Raw genomic sequence first — 12,187 nt, forward strand, 5'->3', positions numbered from 1 at the left:
GCAAGTGTCTTCTACTATAGCCTTGGGCCGATCAAAGCCTTGTTAGTGGATTTGGTAGACGGAAACTGAAAATAAGCCTGTGTGTTTAGATCCCTGTAACTTAGCAGTTCGGCAAAATAGACTGATAGAATAAGTACTAGGCTTGCAAAGATAAGTTTTTTTATGTTTTGAGCCTAAGCTCTTCAACAGAAAGGAGTAAGAGAAATAAAACAGAGAGGGAACGAAAAAAAACTTGGAGATTTCAGCGGTTCATATGAGTAGTATAAGATATGGATTCAGAGAATCATGTGGCTATCACAGTAAGTACTTCATACGGATTTGGCTATCAGTCCACATAGCAATCAATTATAAAGCAATGTAATGCAAAGTGTCTGTATGTATGTGTCTTTATGTCTATGTTTGTGTTTGCCACCCCATAAAATAAAATAATAAATGCGCCCTTTTAAAGCCTAGCCTGGCTCATGGGCCAGGTTTCCCGGTTTCAATGGCGTATGTGTTCCCCAGCTGGATGGGACGCAGATCCATCGCAGTGTTACTCATTTTTGCCAGCTGAGTGGACTGGAGCAACGTGAAATGAAGTGTTTTGCTCAAGAACACAACGCGTCGCTCAGTCCAGGAATCGAAACCACAATCTTACGATCATGATGCTGACACCCTAACCACTAAGCCACATGCCTCCACTTTCACCCCATACCACTTGACAACTAATGTTGGCTTGTTTACGACCCTATAACTTAGCAGTTTGGAGAAAGGTGACCGATAGAATATGTACCAGACTTTAAAAAAAAAACCCATAAGTACAGAGGTTGATTGTTTGAGTAAACTCTTCAATGCAATGCCCATTTTAGTCACAGTGCAATGATAAATGAGTGCAAGATAAAAAGATATCTTCAACAGACTTAAAAATAGGGGATATGCGTTATCCAAGATAGCTTAGTTCTAGATTTATTAAGCCTTAAAAAATAAATTGATCAAGGTTTGAACACCTTTCACCATATGTCTGCTGAATCAAGGCTAGTCTGGCACTAAACCAATAACAATACAAAAAAACCCACCTATTTTTAGATTTCAATCTAAAGACTGATACTTCAAAATTTAAACCACTTAGTTACTTTGCTTCAGCTTAGCAGTATAAGAGGTGGTGGTGGTGGTGGTGGTAGTCATATTCATCATCATCATCATTTAATGGCTGTTTCCCATGCCAGCATGGGATGGTTGGTGTGACTGAAAACTGGTAAGCTGGGGAGCTTTAGCAGTATAAGAGGTATTTAAAAAAAAAATTATTATTTCACTTACTAGTTACAGTTTCCTTCTGAACATCAATGCGGTGTTCAGCATTCCATATATCGAGGTATATGACTTTGTAAGATTTTGCCTTAAGTACCCGATTCCAAGAAAGAGTTACTTGATAATTTTCAGACTTCTTTGTGAGTCCTGTAACTGGACTAATCACTCCATCTCTGTCATAAGTTACATTGTTTTCACAGGCTACACCATCACCCGAACTGGTTGCAGCAAGAATCTAATACAGAAATACAAAAATGTACATGCATATAAAGAGAATGAAATTTACAGGAAAAGAGACAAGAATAGAAAGGGATGAGAGAGAAAGAAAGAGAGAAGAATTATGAGAGAGAGGAAAGAAATGTGATAGAAAAAGGTAAGAAAGTAATAGACTGAAGATAATATGGAGATTGAAGGAAACAAGAAGAGTGTGAAGTGATTGATATGTGTCCCATAAGATGGTGAGAATTAGAATAAGTGATTCAGGTTCATTTTGGGCAAGTTAACTATACAAGCAATGATAGGGGGTAGCTATTGAGGAAGTAAATTAGAGTTTGTCCTTTTAATTACAGGTACTGACTATTGGATGGGCTTCTACACAATTTCTCTTATGAACCTGTCAGGTTGTCAAATATAAATAATACTTAAGTGTTGCTTTTTTTCTTTTTACTGAGTCTCAACTTGAAGGAAGAAGATGATGAGTTCATAAAAATGAAGAATGAAGTCAAACGCAAGAAAGAAGTAGAAATTAGTAAGAGATAGGGTAAAATGAAAATTAAATGAAATAATCATCATCATTGTTTAACATCCGTTTTCCATGCTGGCATGGGTTAGACGGTTTGACTGAAGTCTGGAGAGCCCCATCCTCTTAAGTGCAAGTGTGTAGGGTGCTTTTTGTAAATTTTGATATTCCCATCTAAATTGATGGAAGAAATAGTCCACAGTAGGGAGAGGGGGAGAGAGAGGGGGCAGACAGGCAGACAAAGATAAGCAAAGTTATAGTTACAACATGGAAAGCGGACGTTAAACGATGATGATAATGATACATACATAATGGATTTGAGCACAGGTTTTTAGTTATCTATTCAATATCTTATTCAAACAGTCTTTTCACTTCTATGTTACATATATTATATTTTCTTTAAAAATTCAAAGTTCTTACACTTTGCAATGTTTAAACAATATTTAATGTAGTGAAATCATAAAGAAGGAAAAAAGAGACAGAAGAGATGGACAAGCTCACAGCCATTAGTTATGAAGGACGAATTAAAAAAGCAGGCTTACCTTTATGATAAAAGTGTGATTCTTTATTAAGGGCTGAGAAGTCAGGGTTACTGAATAGTTTGATTGACTAGTGTCTTTGACACCAATACTGTATTGGTTCCCAATGCTTGTGTCTTCAATGGTAACCTGCAAAAGAAAATGGCAAGATTGGAGGAATAATGAAAAACTGATGCTGCAATTTTGAAGGAGTTTGTTAATGTGTGCAAAGAGTCAAGAACTTCAACATAGATGTTTTATGCAAATGGATGATGAACACTGGATTTTAAATGTGCAGATATGAACCAACAAGTGAGTCTTCTTCTCAAGCATGACATAATGCCAAAGGTCTTGGTCATTGCCTCCGTGAGGCCCAATGCTCGAAAGGAACTCAGCCACTTTGCCTCTGTCAGGCCCAACATTCAAAAGGTGCTCTTTATGTGCCACCAGTATAGGTGCACTTGGCTTGATGGGTCCTCTTAAGCACAACATATCACCAAAGGTCTCGGTTACTATTCATTGCCTTTGTGAAGTTCAACGTTCAAAGATCATGCTTCACCACCTTGACCCATGTCTTCCTGGGTCTACCTCTACCACAGGTTCCCTCCACAGTTAGAGATTGGCACTTCTTTACACAGCTATCCTTGTCCATATGCATCACATGACCATACCAGCGTAGTTGTCTCTCTTGTACACCACATTTGATGCCTTGTATGCCCAACTTTTCTCTCAAGATGCTTACACTGTTGAACATGCACACTGTCGTTGCACATCCAGCAAAGCATACTGCCTTCATTTCTCTCAAGCCTACTCATGTCCTTGGCTGTTATAGCCCATGTTTCACTGCCATGTAGCATAGCTGCAGGCATCAAACAATCTGCCTTTCACTTGAGAGAGAGGTCCTTTGTTGCCAGCAAAGGTAGTAGCTCTCTGAACTTTGCCCAACCTAATCTTATTTTCACAGCTATGCTCTCCAAACATCCACCTCTACTACTAACCTGGTTGCCTAGATACCGGAAGCTATCTACTACCTCTAGCTTGTCCCCCTAGCAGTTGATGGAGTCTATTTTCTGCACATGTTCAGTATTTATTATGCCTGTGCACCTTCCACATACAAAAGTTAGTTTCTTGTGTACTCTTTTGCCCCAACTTTCTCTCACTCTATCTTCCTGTTTCTTGAATAACGCTGCGATGGACTGGCGTCCCATCCAGCTGGTGGGGAGGAACACATACACCATAGAAACCGGGAAACCAGGTCCATGAGCCTGGCTAGGCTTGAAAAGGGCACACAAATAAAAAAAAATATATATATATATACATATATTTGATCGGCTTCTTTCAGTTTCTGTTTACCAAATCCACCCACAAGGCTTTGGTCAGCCTGAGGCTATAGTAGAAGACACTTGCTCAAGGTGCCACATAGTGAGACTGAACTTGGAACCATGTGGTTAGAAGCAAGCTTTTTACCACACAACCATGCCTGTGCCTAGCCATACCTGTGCCTAGCCATGCCTGCACTTAGCCAAATATTCATTTGTTTCTTCATAAGCCATGTTGCACTGTTATTCTAGTAATTATTCTAATTCAGATCATCATTGAAATGCCCCAGAGTGACATATCATCTCTCTTTGTACTTTTCATCAATGATATTCTTTCACAATACACCTCATTCGTTCTATTACAATTTTATTTTGCAAACCATATTAAAGCTTTTTGTTTCAATAAATAGCCAAGAAATGTTGCATTACTGAGTGACTGTTTGCTTTGAAATGCTCAATTATGCTTAGACTATAGAGAGCTGTTTGCAGATCTACCATCAAACATCATAGTATTAATTTAAAGGCAGTCAAAGGCTTGATTGATAAACCTTCCTACTGAAAATTATAATTCTCCAACTTATTTATAATTTTTTTTTGCTCATTCTAAGAACTGACTGGCTGCATTTTGTCTCTACTCAAGAAGACCAACAATGGTTATCTATCTGCCTCACATCAACTGTACACTCTTCTCAGTAAAACACTGACAGTAACTTATAGTTGCAATCATTCATTCTAAGAATTACAAAATCTTTGATTCTATATTTCTATTCATGTGTTTCAGACTTTACATTAAACTTCAATTATTCAAAGTAATCGCACCAATTTTACCCATCTCTCTCCTCCCTCTTAAAGTAGAGACAATGTTTCTTTTCTTCAGATACAATGATAAAGTAGAAATTAATCAGTGAAATGTTTTTAACTATACACTCATGCTAATGTTATCAGTACTATTAGAGAGGAAAATTGCACCTCAATTACAAAGCAATTTCATACTCACTAGATAGTAAATAAGCTTTCCTCTTGGATAATTTGGTTTCTTCCAACTGGCAATGAGACCTCCATTTCCGTCTTGGTGGACAGAACAGTGCACAGGTTTGCTAGGAACTGCAAAACAAAGGAAAAATATTAGACATTCTAAGATAGAATCTTATATTATTAATTAATTTTCAACCATGGAGTACAGGTTAAAATATATGAAGCTGATTCTATAGCTTAGTTTCAATTCCCAATTGAAATCAATTCACTTCTTATCATATAAATTCAGTTATGCTGCTTATGTCCACAAGAAAAAAACCTCAATTTCCACTTTTCGTATGTCATAGGTCTTGTGCCCTATGTCCAGAATATACTTTCTGCAGTCTGTGCATATATCATAGAGGTAATTTTAATGTTAGCCCTTGGCCAACACAACAGTCTTATTAAATATTAGCTCTCTAAGTACAAGGTAGCTTAATTAAGTGATAAAGAAATATCCAAGAGGCTCTATGGTATAGCTTAAGGAGTTTCATATTTCTTAATTAAAATCAAATTTTTTTTCTCTTCAGAAATAAAATATTGGGATCAAGTTAATCATATTTGACTAATGATGCCCCAAAATGTGCACAGGAGAAAAAGTTAATCATATACTAGTATCAAGTTCAATTGATATCAACAAATCATAGCTTCCAGGCTTAAAAAAGGACACTGAATGTAGTTCTTGACATAATAAAACAATAACAACAACAAGAGCAGCAGCAACAATAATATCAACCAAAGAGAGAGCCTCTATGAGGCTGCTCAACTTGCTGGAAATGGTGGTTGGGTCTCCCTCAAATCACATCTGACCATATTAAAAAAGACAAAGGGATACTTTAGATAATGAAGTATTGGATATACTATGTATGAATAAAAGATGAGATGGACATAGCTGGAAAGCCTTTCATCATAGTTCTCCTCAATCAGGTCTAATTTGAAGCTAAACAATGACTACAACAACAACATTGAAGAATGCTTACTGCCATCATTTGTCTTCACTGAAACAAAATGCACAGGGCTGTAGATACGGCTACCGGTGGCATTGGAGACCTTCACAGATACAAACAAATAGTAGATAGTTGCTGGTTTTAGGTTGGTAAAGTTGTAGGTGGTTTTCCTGGTGATGCTGCGGTTCAGCCATGTATATGATGGCACTTCTCTGCAGAAAGATACAATCATAGATGTAGTTATACAACACATATAACATTATGTTCATATTTACTCTTTTCCAATCAACAGCAAAGAAACACGCACATATGCGCAAACACACACAAATTCCCAGCCATGCATTCACCTTATACATTTAGAGTTGAAGGCACATAAGCAAGTGGTTAGGGTGTTGGGTTTAATATAAGAAGACCGTGGATTTGATTCTTGTAGGGGCAGCATATTGTGTCCTTGAGCAAGACACTGCATTTTGTATTACTCTAGTCTACTTAGCTGAAATGAGTGCCAGCTGAGTACTAACTAGTGTGGCTCTCTTTCCCTTCTGGTTGTCACATCCTGGATGTCTTGCTGGGTCATGAATGGAAGTAGTGAGTAGGTGCCTATGTCTGCTTGTGACTACAGAGACACCTAAAACAATTAGTGAAATCATGGTATATACAACCAATTCATACTTGCTAGATGTGTGTGTGTGTGTGTGTATATGCATGGACTGGTAGGTGTGTGGGTACATGATTTGTGCTGATAAAGGTAGAGCAGATATTATCAAATATTATTCTGTAGCACACTTGTTTTTTAATCTTTTATAGGCTTCAATTCGGAGGCATTTCTACTGTTAATTATGCCTATCTGCAGTCCTTGTAATGTATTAGGACTGACTATTTTATCTGTGCGTCCATTGCTCATACTGAATACATGATACTCATCATCATCATTTAACATTTGTTTTCCATTCTGACATGGGTTGGACAGTTTGACAGGAACTGGCAAGGCTGGTAGCTGTAGTAAGCTCCATTATCTGTTTTGGCATGGTTTCTACAGCTGGATGCCCTTCCTAATGCTAACCACTTCACAGAGTGTACTGGGTACTGTTTAAGTGGCACCAGCACTGGTGCTTATTACATGGCACCAACACTGGTGCTTTTTTATGTGGCATCAGCAACAGCACTCAATGTACACTTAAATATGAGGGTTGTACCAGAAATAAATCAAAAGCAGGTATAACTTGAATTTTTAACCACAAAATTTGTTCAAATTGCATATGTCAGCAAAGTAATTCATTTTCTTTCATGACTCTTCTTCCTGTTCTTCTTAATTGCAGGCAAATAATGGGTTCCAAGCAGAAGCAACATTCACTTATTCAGTTTTTGTCAAAAATGGCATGCAGGCTGTCCAACATCCACAGAAGACTAAAGGTTGTGTATGGAATTTATGCCACTGACATGCACAGATTGATGAAGTTTAAACAAGATGAAACCAGCAAGAAGACAAACCATGTAGTGGGAAATGATCATCTGTGACCACTGACATGAATTTCCAGTGAGTAGACATATTTATTCATGTGGACAAACGAGTCACAGTATGAGTTTGCTGCACAACTGACTGTGGTCACAATATACTACAGAAGATGGGGGAAGAATCTGGACATTGGGAAGTGTATGCACTGTGGATAACTTGGCAGCTGACACCCAATTTGAAGGAGAGAAAGTGAAAGTGTGGCTCTGTGCAAGTATATCCTATTAAAGCATTGAACCAACCAATACCTTGTGAGTGTGAATTTGGGAGACAAGAACTGTACAGAAGACTGTTGTATGTATGTATGTGAGGGGAGTATAGGTGTATGTGCATGTGTCTTTGTGAGTTTATATTCTGTGCTTCTCATGAAAAGTCAACAAATCAACCCCTCATTCTACACTTTCAAAGAGACTGGAACAAAAAAATCCTTTATTTGAAAAACAGGTAAGGGCATTTGAATGTAAAACAGTTCTTCAATGATATGTATTCACCTAACTCATACGAGCATGAGGAAAAAGATAAGTATAAAAACAAATGAACAAATGATATATACACATAAATGCACAAAAGAGAAAAAGAATGGGGAAGATGGAAGTTCATGATAATTCCATTACCCTCTTAACATATCCCATATATTTTTGTTCAGCAATGTCTAGTAAATATATATTTGAACAAAAATATATGTTTACTGTACTCTGAGATATCTGTCACTTATTTCTAACCCGAAATACTTTGTTCATGATGTTATTCCTGTTTTCTATCATTAACTATCAGTAACTATCCTTTCTATCACTAATTTTATAATAAATCATAACTAATCCAAAATAATTTGTGTACTTATTGTTCCTTATATATAAATTCAAAATAAAAAAATAAAAAATTTTTTGCATGGAAATTGGAAAAAAAAAATGTGTACGTTAAGAGGTTAAATTTCAACTTACACAATACTTGGCATATAGGATATATTGCTGGAGAAATGTTTGGTTGCTTCCCATGAAAGTAAAACACTGTTGCTGGTCACTTTGGTATACCACAGATTAGGCACACGCAGTTCCTCTTGAAAAAAAAAAAAAATTTTTTTCATATTAAACAAGAATTTCACATAAAAAGCAAATGAAGATAATCTTTTTGCTCTAATAGGTCCTAAAGTCTAATTAGAAACTGAAAAACACAAAATCCTTGTGCCATTTGACAAGGAACATAAATCAAATTGTAAGTGAAAGGCAGTGAGCAGGCAGAATCTTTAGCACATTCGATAAAATGTTTAGTGGTATTTCTTTCAGCTCTTCATGTTCTGAGTTAAAATTCCACTGAAACTGACTTTGCTTTCATTCTTTCCAAGTTGATAAAATGAGTACTGGGGTCAATGTAATCAACTATCTCCCAAACCTAAAATTGCTAGCCTTGTGCCAAAATTTGAAGCCACTATGCAGATGAAAACTGAATACTGTACATTCACTGTAAGCAATGGTTGCACAGAAAAGATGGCAGAGAACAAGGACTTCAGATAAGAATAATTAACTGTAGAATTGTCTACGAAATTAACCTAGATAAAAGTTTTTAAAATGTTGAGGTTGTGCACAGATTTCTTTCTCTACATAAGTTTTCAACAACTGAAAACCCATCTTGAGAGATTTAACAACAGAGACTTTCTATGATTATTCAACCTGCTAGAAATAGCAGCCAAATTTTCTTAAAATCATATCCTACTTATTTTTTAAAGTTTTTTTTTGGGGGGGGGGGCACATTGGATAATGTAGTCGCCCTAGATACACAATGCTGATAGAATAAATATCAGGCTTTAAAAACAAAATAAGTATTGGGATCAATTCATTTGACTTCAAAGAAATTCTCCATGGCAGTGCCTCAGCATGGTTACAGTCTAATGACTGAAACAAGTAAAAGATAAAAGATCCATATTAACACTAGCTTCATTTACACAACTACCATATAATAACCATTGAAGTTTATGCATTCATCATATACAATGGCACTAACCTTTACACATTCCAAATTCTTCATCCCGGCCATTAAGACAATCAATATGACTGTCACATGCTTTCCAGTAAGGTAAACACCTGTCACTATCAGGTTCACATAAGAACTCATAGTCAGCACATTTCTTTGGAGGCTTGTTAAATCCTGAAAATCAAAACAAGGAATGTAGTAGTTTGGAGATCATAGCTAAGGAGGACAAAGCTATTCAATAGACTGATTTTTCTTCAACATATTTAATAATACATTTTTATCTTAGTAAAATGAAATACATTTGATTTATTTTTTCTACTTTTTAAACAAATTTTCACTTAACAACAAAGTGGCTTTGATATACAGAAATCATGAGAGAAAATAAAAGGAATCAACTCTGTATTTGTCCTTATAGTATTTTATCTACATGAACAATCTAGATAAAATTGTTCAAATAATAATTATACAGGCAACTGTTGTTATATTACTAACATCAGTGAAGGTGTCCTTAAATATAATCCATTCCAACTCTGGCTTATGTTGGCATAAAAAAAATAGTTCAAGTCTCTCTCTAAAACTAATCTTCTACCCTCTTTTGTTACCATATTTCTACTGAAATACATTAACTTTGTTTCAATTAATTTTGAAAATAATGAAAAATTTAGTAAAATAATTTTGTCAGTACTAATTTTGTGTTTGGAACATAGATTAATAAGAAATCTTGATAGAAGGTTTTAATTTAGATTACTTTAAAGCAGGAAGTTTGAATAAGATCCAAGTGGCCTGGGGGGGGGGGGGGGGATTTAGAAAAAAAAAAAGGAGCTGTCAGTTACAACAAAATATTGTTGAATGTTGTGAATTTTAAGTTTCTTTTACTGTAACTAAACATGGATCCTACTTTCCAGAAATGTTCTCAATTTAACATATTTAGACAGGTCACAAATGGCTAACTCTTAAATAATAAAGAATGTTCCTATTCTTTATCATTTCATTATCTTCCCCAACTCTGCCAATTTCATTCTCAATATTCCAAACAAATAATGATTAATTGTAATGTTGCTTCATATTAGGATATATTTTCCTTGATACCTGTGAAGCTAATCATCTTGAAACTTTTTCTCTTGCATTTAATCTAGAAGGACAGACAAGACCATATCAAGTTCTAGCTGTTCTCTATTAATATGACAATTTCTAGAAGTTCAGACAAATCAGTTGTCTCCCTCAAAATAGCCATGATGTAAAATACTGACCGTTAGTTGAGTGGTTGTAGTAACAATCCCTTTCATCTGAATGATCAATGCATTCATTGATACCATTGCAAATAGAGCTTTGTGGAATGCAACCAGGGGATTGTAAGCAGTGAAACATGCCTTCTCCACATTTTTCAATCGTTGGACAATTTTCTTCATCAGAATTATCATTGCAGTCATTCTCACCATCACAAGTCCATGACATGTGAATACACATACCATTTGTGCAGCGGAATGAAAATCCTTCACATTTGTGTTCATTGCCTGATGCTAGTTAAAAAAATAAATAAATAAAAAGAACAAAAAACAGAAAGTGACATTGAAACTTTAACCAATTGTTAAAGAAAATTTTAAAATGTTAAAATTTTTTAAATCAGATAAAAAATAGACATTATTTTCCAAATATATTTTCCCATTGTGATTTTTATACTTGTTTTCCTCTCATCCACACCAATTATCTCAAAATATTAATAGATACTTCCTATTTTATTTTAGTGCTTAAGGATTGGTGCAATTAATTTTCATAGACGTCAAACTTCAACTCATGAAGTCACAAATCTATATAATTGACTCACTGACCTATCCCAAGGCTTTAATAAAAATAAAAGACTGATTTGGCTATTGTTTTTCAACCATGGATGACAGAATTATTTATTTTATTAAACAATGGAATCTATTTCTAAATATAATATATTAGAACTGCACACACACCTATGTATTTGCTATACTTCCCTAATAGCTTACAGGAATGGTTACAAAAGGAAAGGATAGTGTAATAGGGTGGGGAGGGGTTTCAGAATAAGGAAATATACATGAATTATGAAATAAGGAAAGGAACAAAGAGAGAAATTGTTTGGCTGTCTATATCCTTTCCCACCCACCCATCAAAAACAAAAAAAACAAAAAATCCAGTCTTGTATAGGATAAGCAGCTTGTATAAATTAACAATACATGAGTTAAAACAGATAGCAAAGACAGGCAAGATGGTAGCATTTTGGCTTGTTCCACTTGTGTTGTCTTTGCTTTACCTTGTCTGGAGAAGGTAAAATACATCACTGCTGGATCAGGTGATAACGGTCATGGAGAAGGTCATAGCCCAACTAATTAGGGAGAGTTTTGTGCCAGGTAGAAGCACCACTGATGCTATATTCCTGGTATGGCAACTTCAGGAGAAATACCTAGCGAAAGATAAACCCCTATACTTGGCTTTTGTTGACTTGGAGAAAGCCTTTGATAGGGTCTTCCGATCCCTTATCTGGTGGGCAATGCGGAAACTGGGGATTGACGAGTGGTTAATAAGAGCTGTACAGGCCTTGTACAGGGATGCTGTTAGTAAGGTAAGAGTCGGTAATGAGTATAGCAAAAAATTCCGGGTAGAAGTAGGGGTTCAACAAGGATCAGCTCTCAGCCCCCTCTTATTCATCATAGTCCTTCAGGAAATAACAGAGGAATTCAAGACAGGTTGCCCCTGGGAGCTCCTCTATGCTGATGACCTTGCTCTCATAGCAGAATCACTACCAGAACAAGAGAAGAAATCTCAAGTGTGGAAGCAAGGTTTAGAATCTAAGGGCCTTAGAGTCAATGTTGCAAAAACCAAAGTCCTGGTAAGTAGGAAGGCGAACACATCACAAA

The 12,187-nt window shown here is 35.9% G+C and overlaps 1 protein-coding gene across 2 annotated transcripts in view; it reads right to left on the bottom strand.

Annotated features, from left to right (window-relative positions):
* LOC106867861 (sortilin-related receptor) overlaps window positions 1–12,187 on the bottom strand; it is a 131,455-nt gene that overhangs the window by 17,950 nt on the left and 101,318 nt on the right. For both annotated transcript variants that reach the window (XM_014912905.3, XM_014912904.3), the window contains 7 exons: window positions 10,556–10,825; window positions 9,336–9,479; window positions 8,279–8,393; window positions 5,858–6,036; window positions 4,861–4,967; window positions 2,569–2,694; window positions 1,297–1,522 (listed from right to left, as the gene is read on the bottom strand). In XM_014912905.3, the coding sequence (XP_014768391.2) occupies window positions 1,297–1,522; window positions 2,569–2,694; window positions 4,861–4,967; window positions 5,858–6,036; window positions 8,279–8,393; window positions 9,336–9,479; window positions 10,556–10,825 (1,167 nt within the window). The remainder of the gene's footprint in view (window positions 1–1,296; window positions 1,523–2,568; window positions 2,695–4,860; window positions 4,968–5,857; window positions 6,037–8,278; window positions 8,394–9,335; window positions 9,480–10,555; window positions 10,826–12,187) is intronic.

This window comes from Octopus bimaculoides, chromosome 5 (assembly GCF_046866305.1).
Source record: "Octopus bimaculoides isolate indiv1 chromosome 5, ASM4686630v1, whole genome shotgun sequence".
NCBI lineage: Eukaryota > Metazoa > Mollusca > Cephalopoda > Octopoda > Octopodidae > Octopus > Octopus bimaculoides.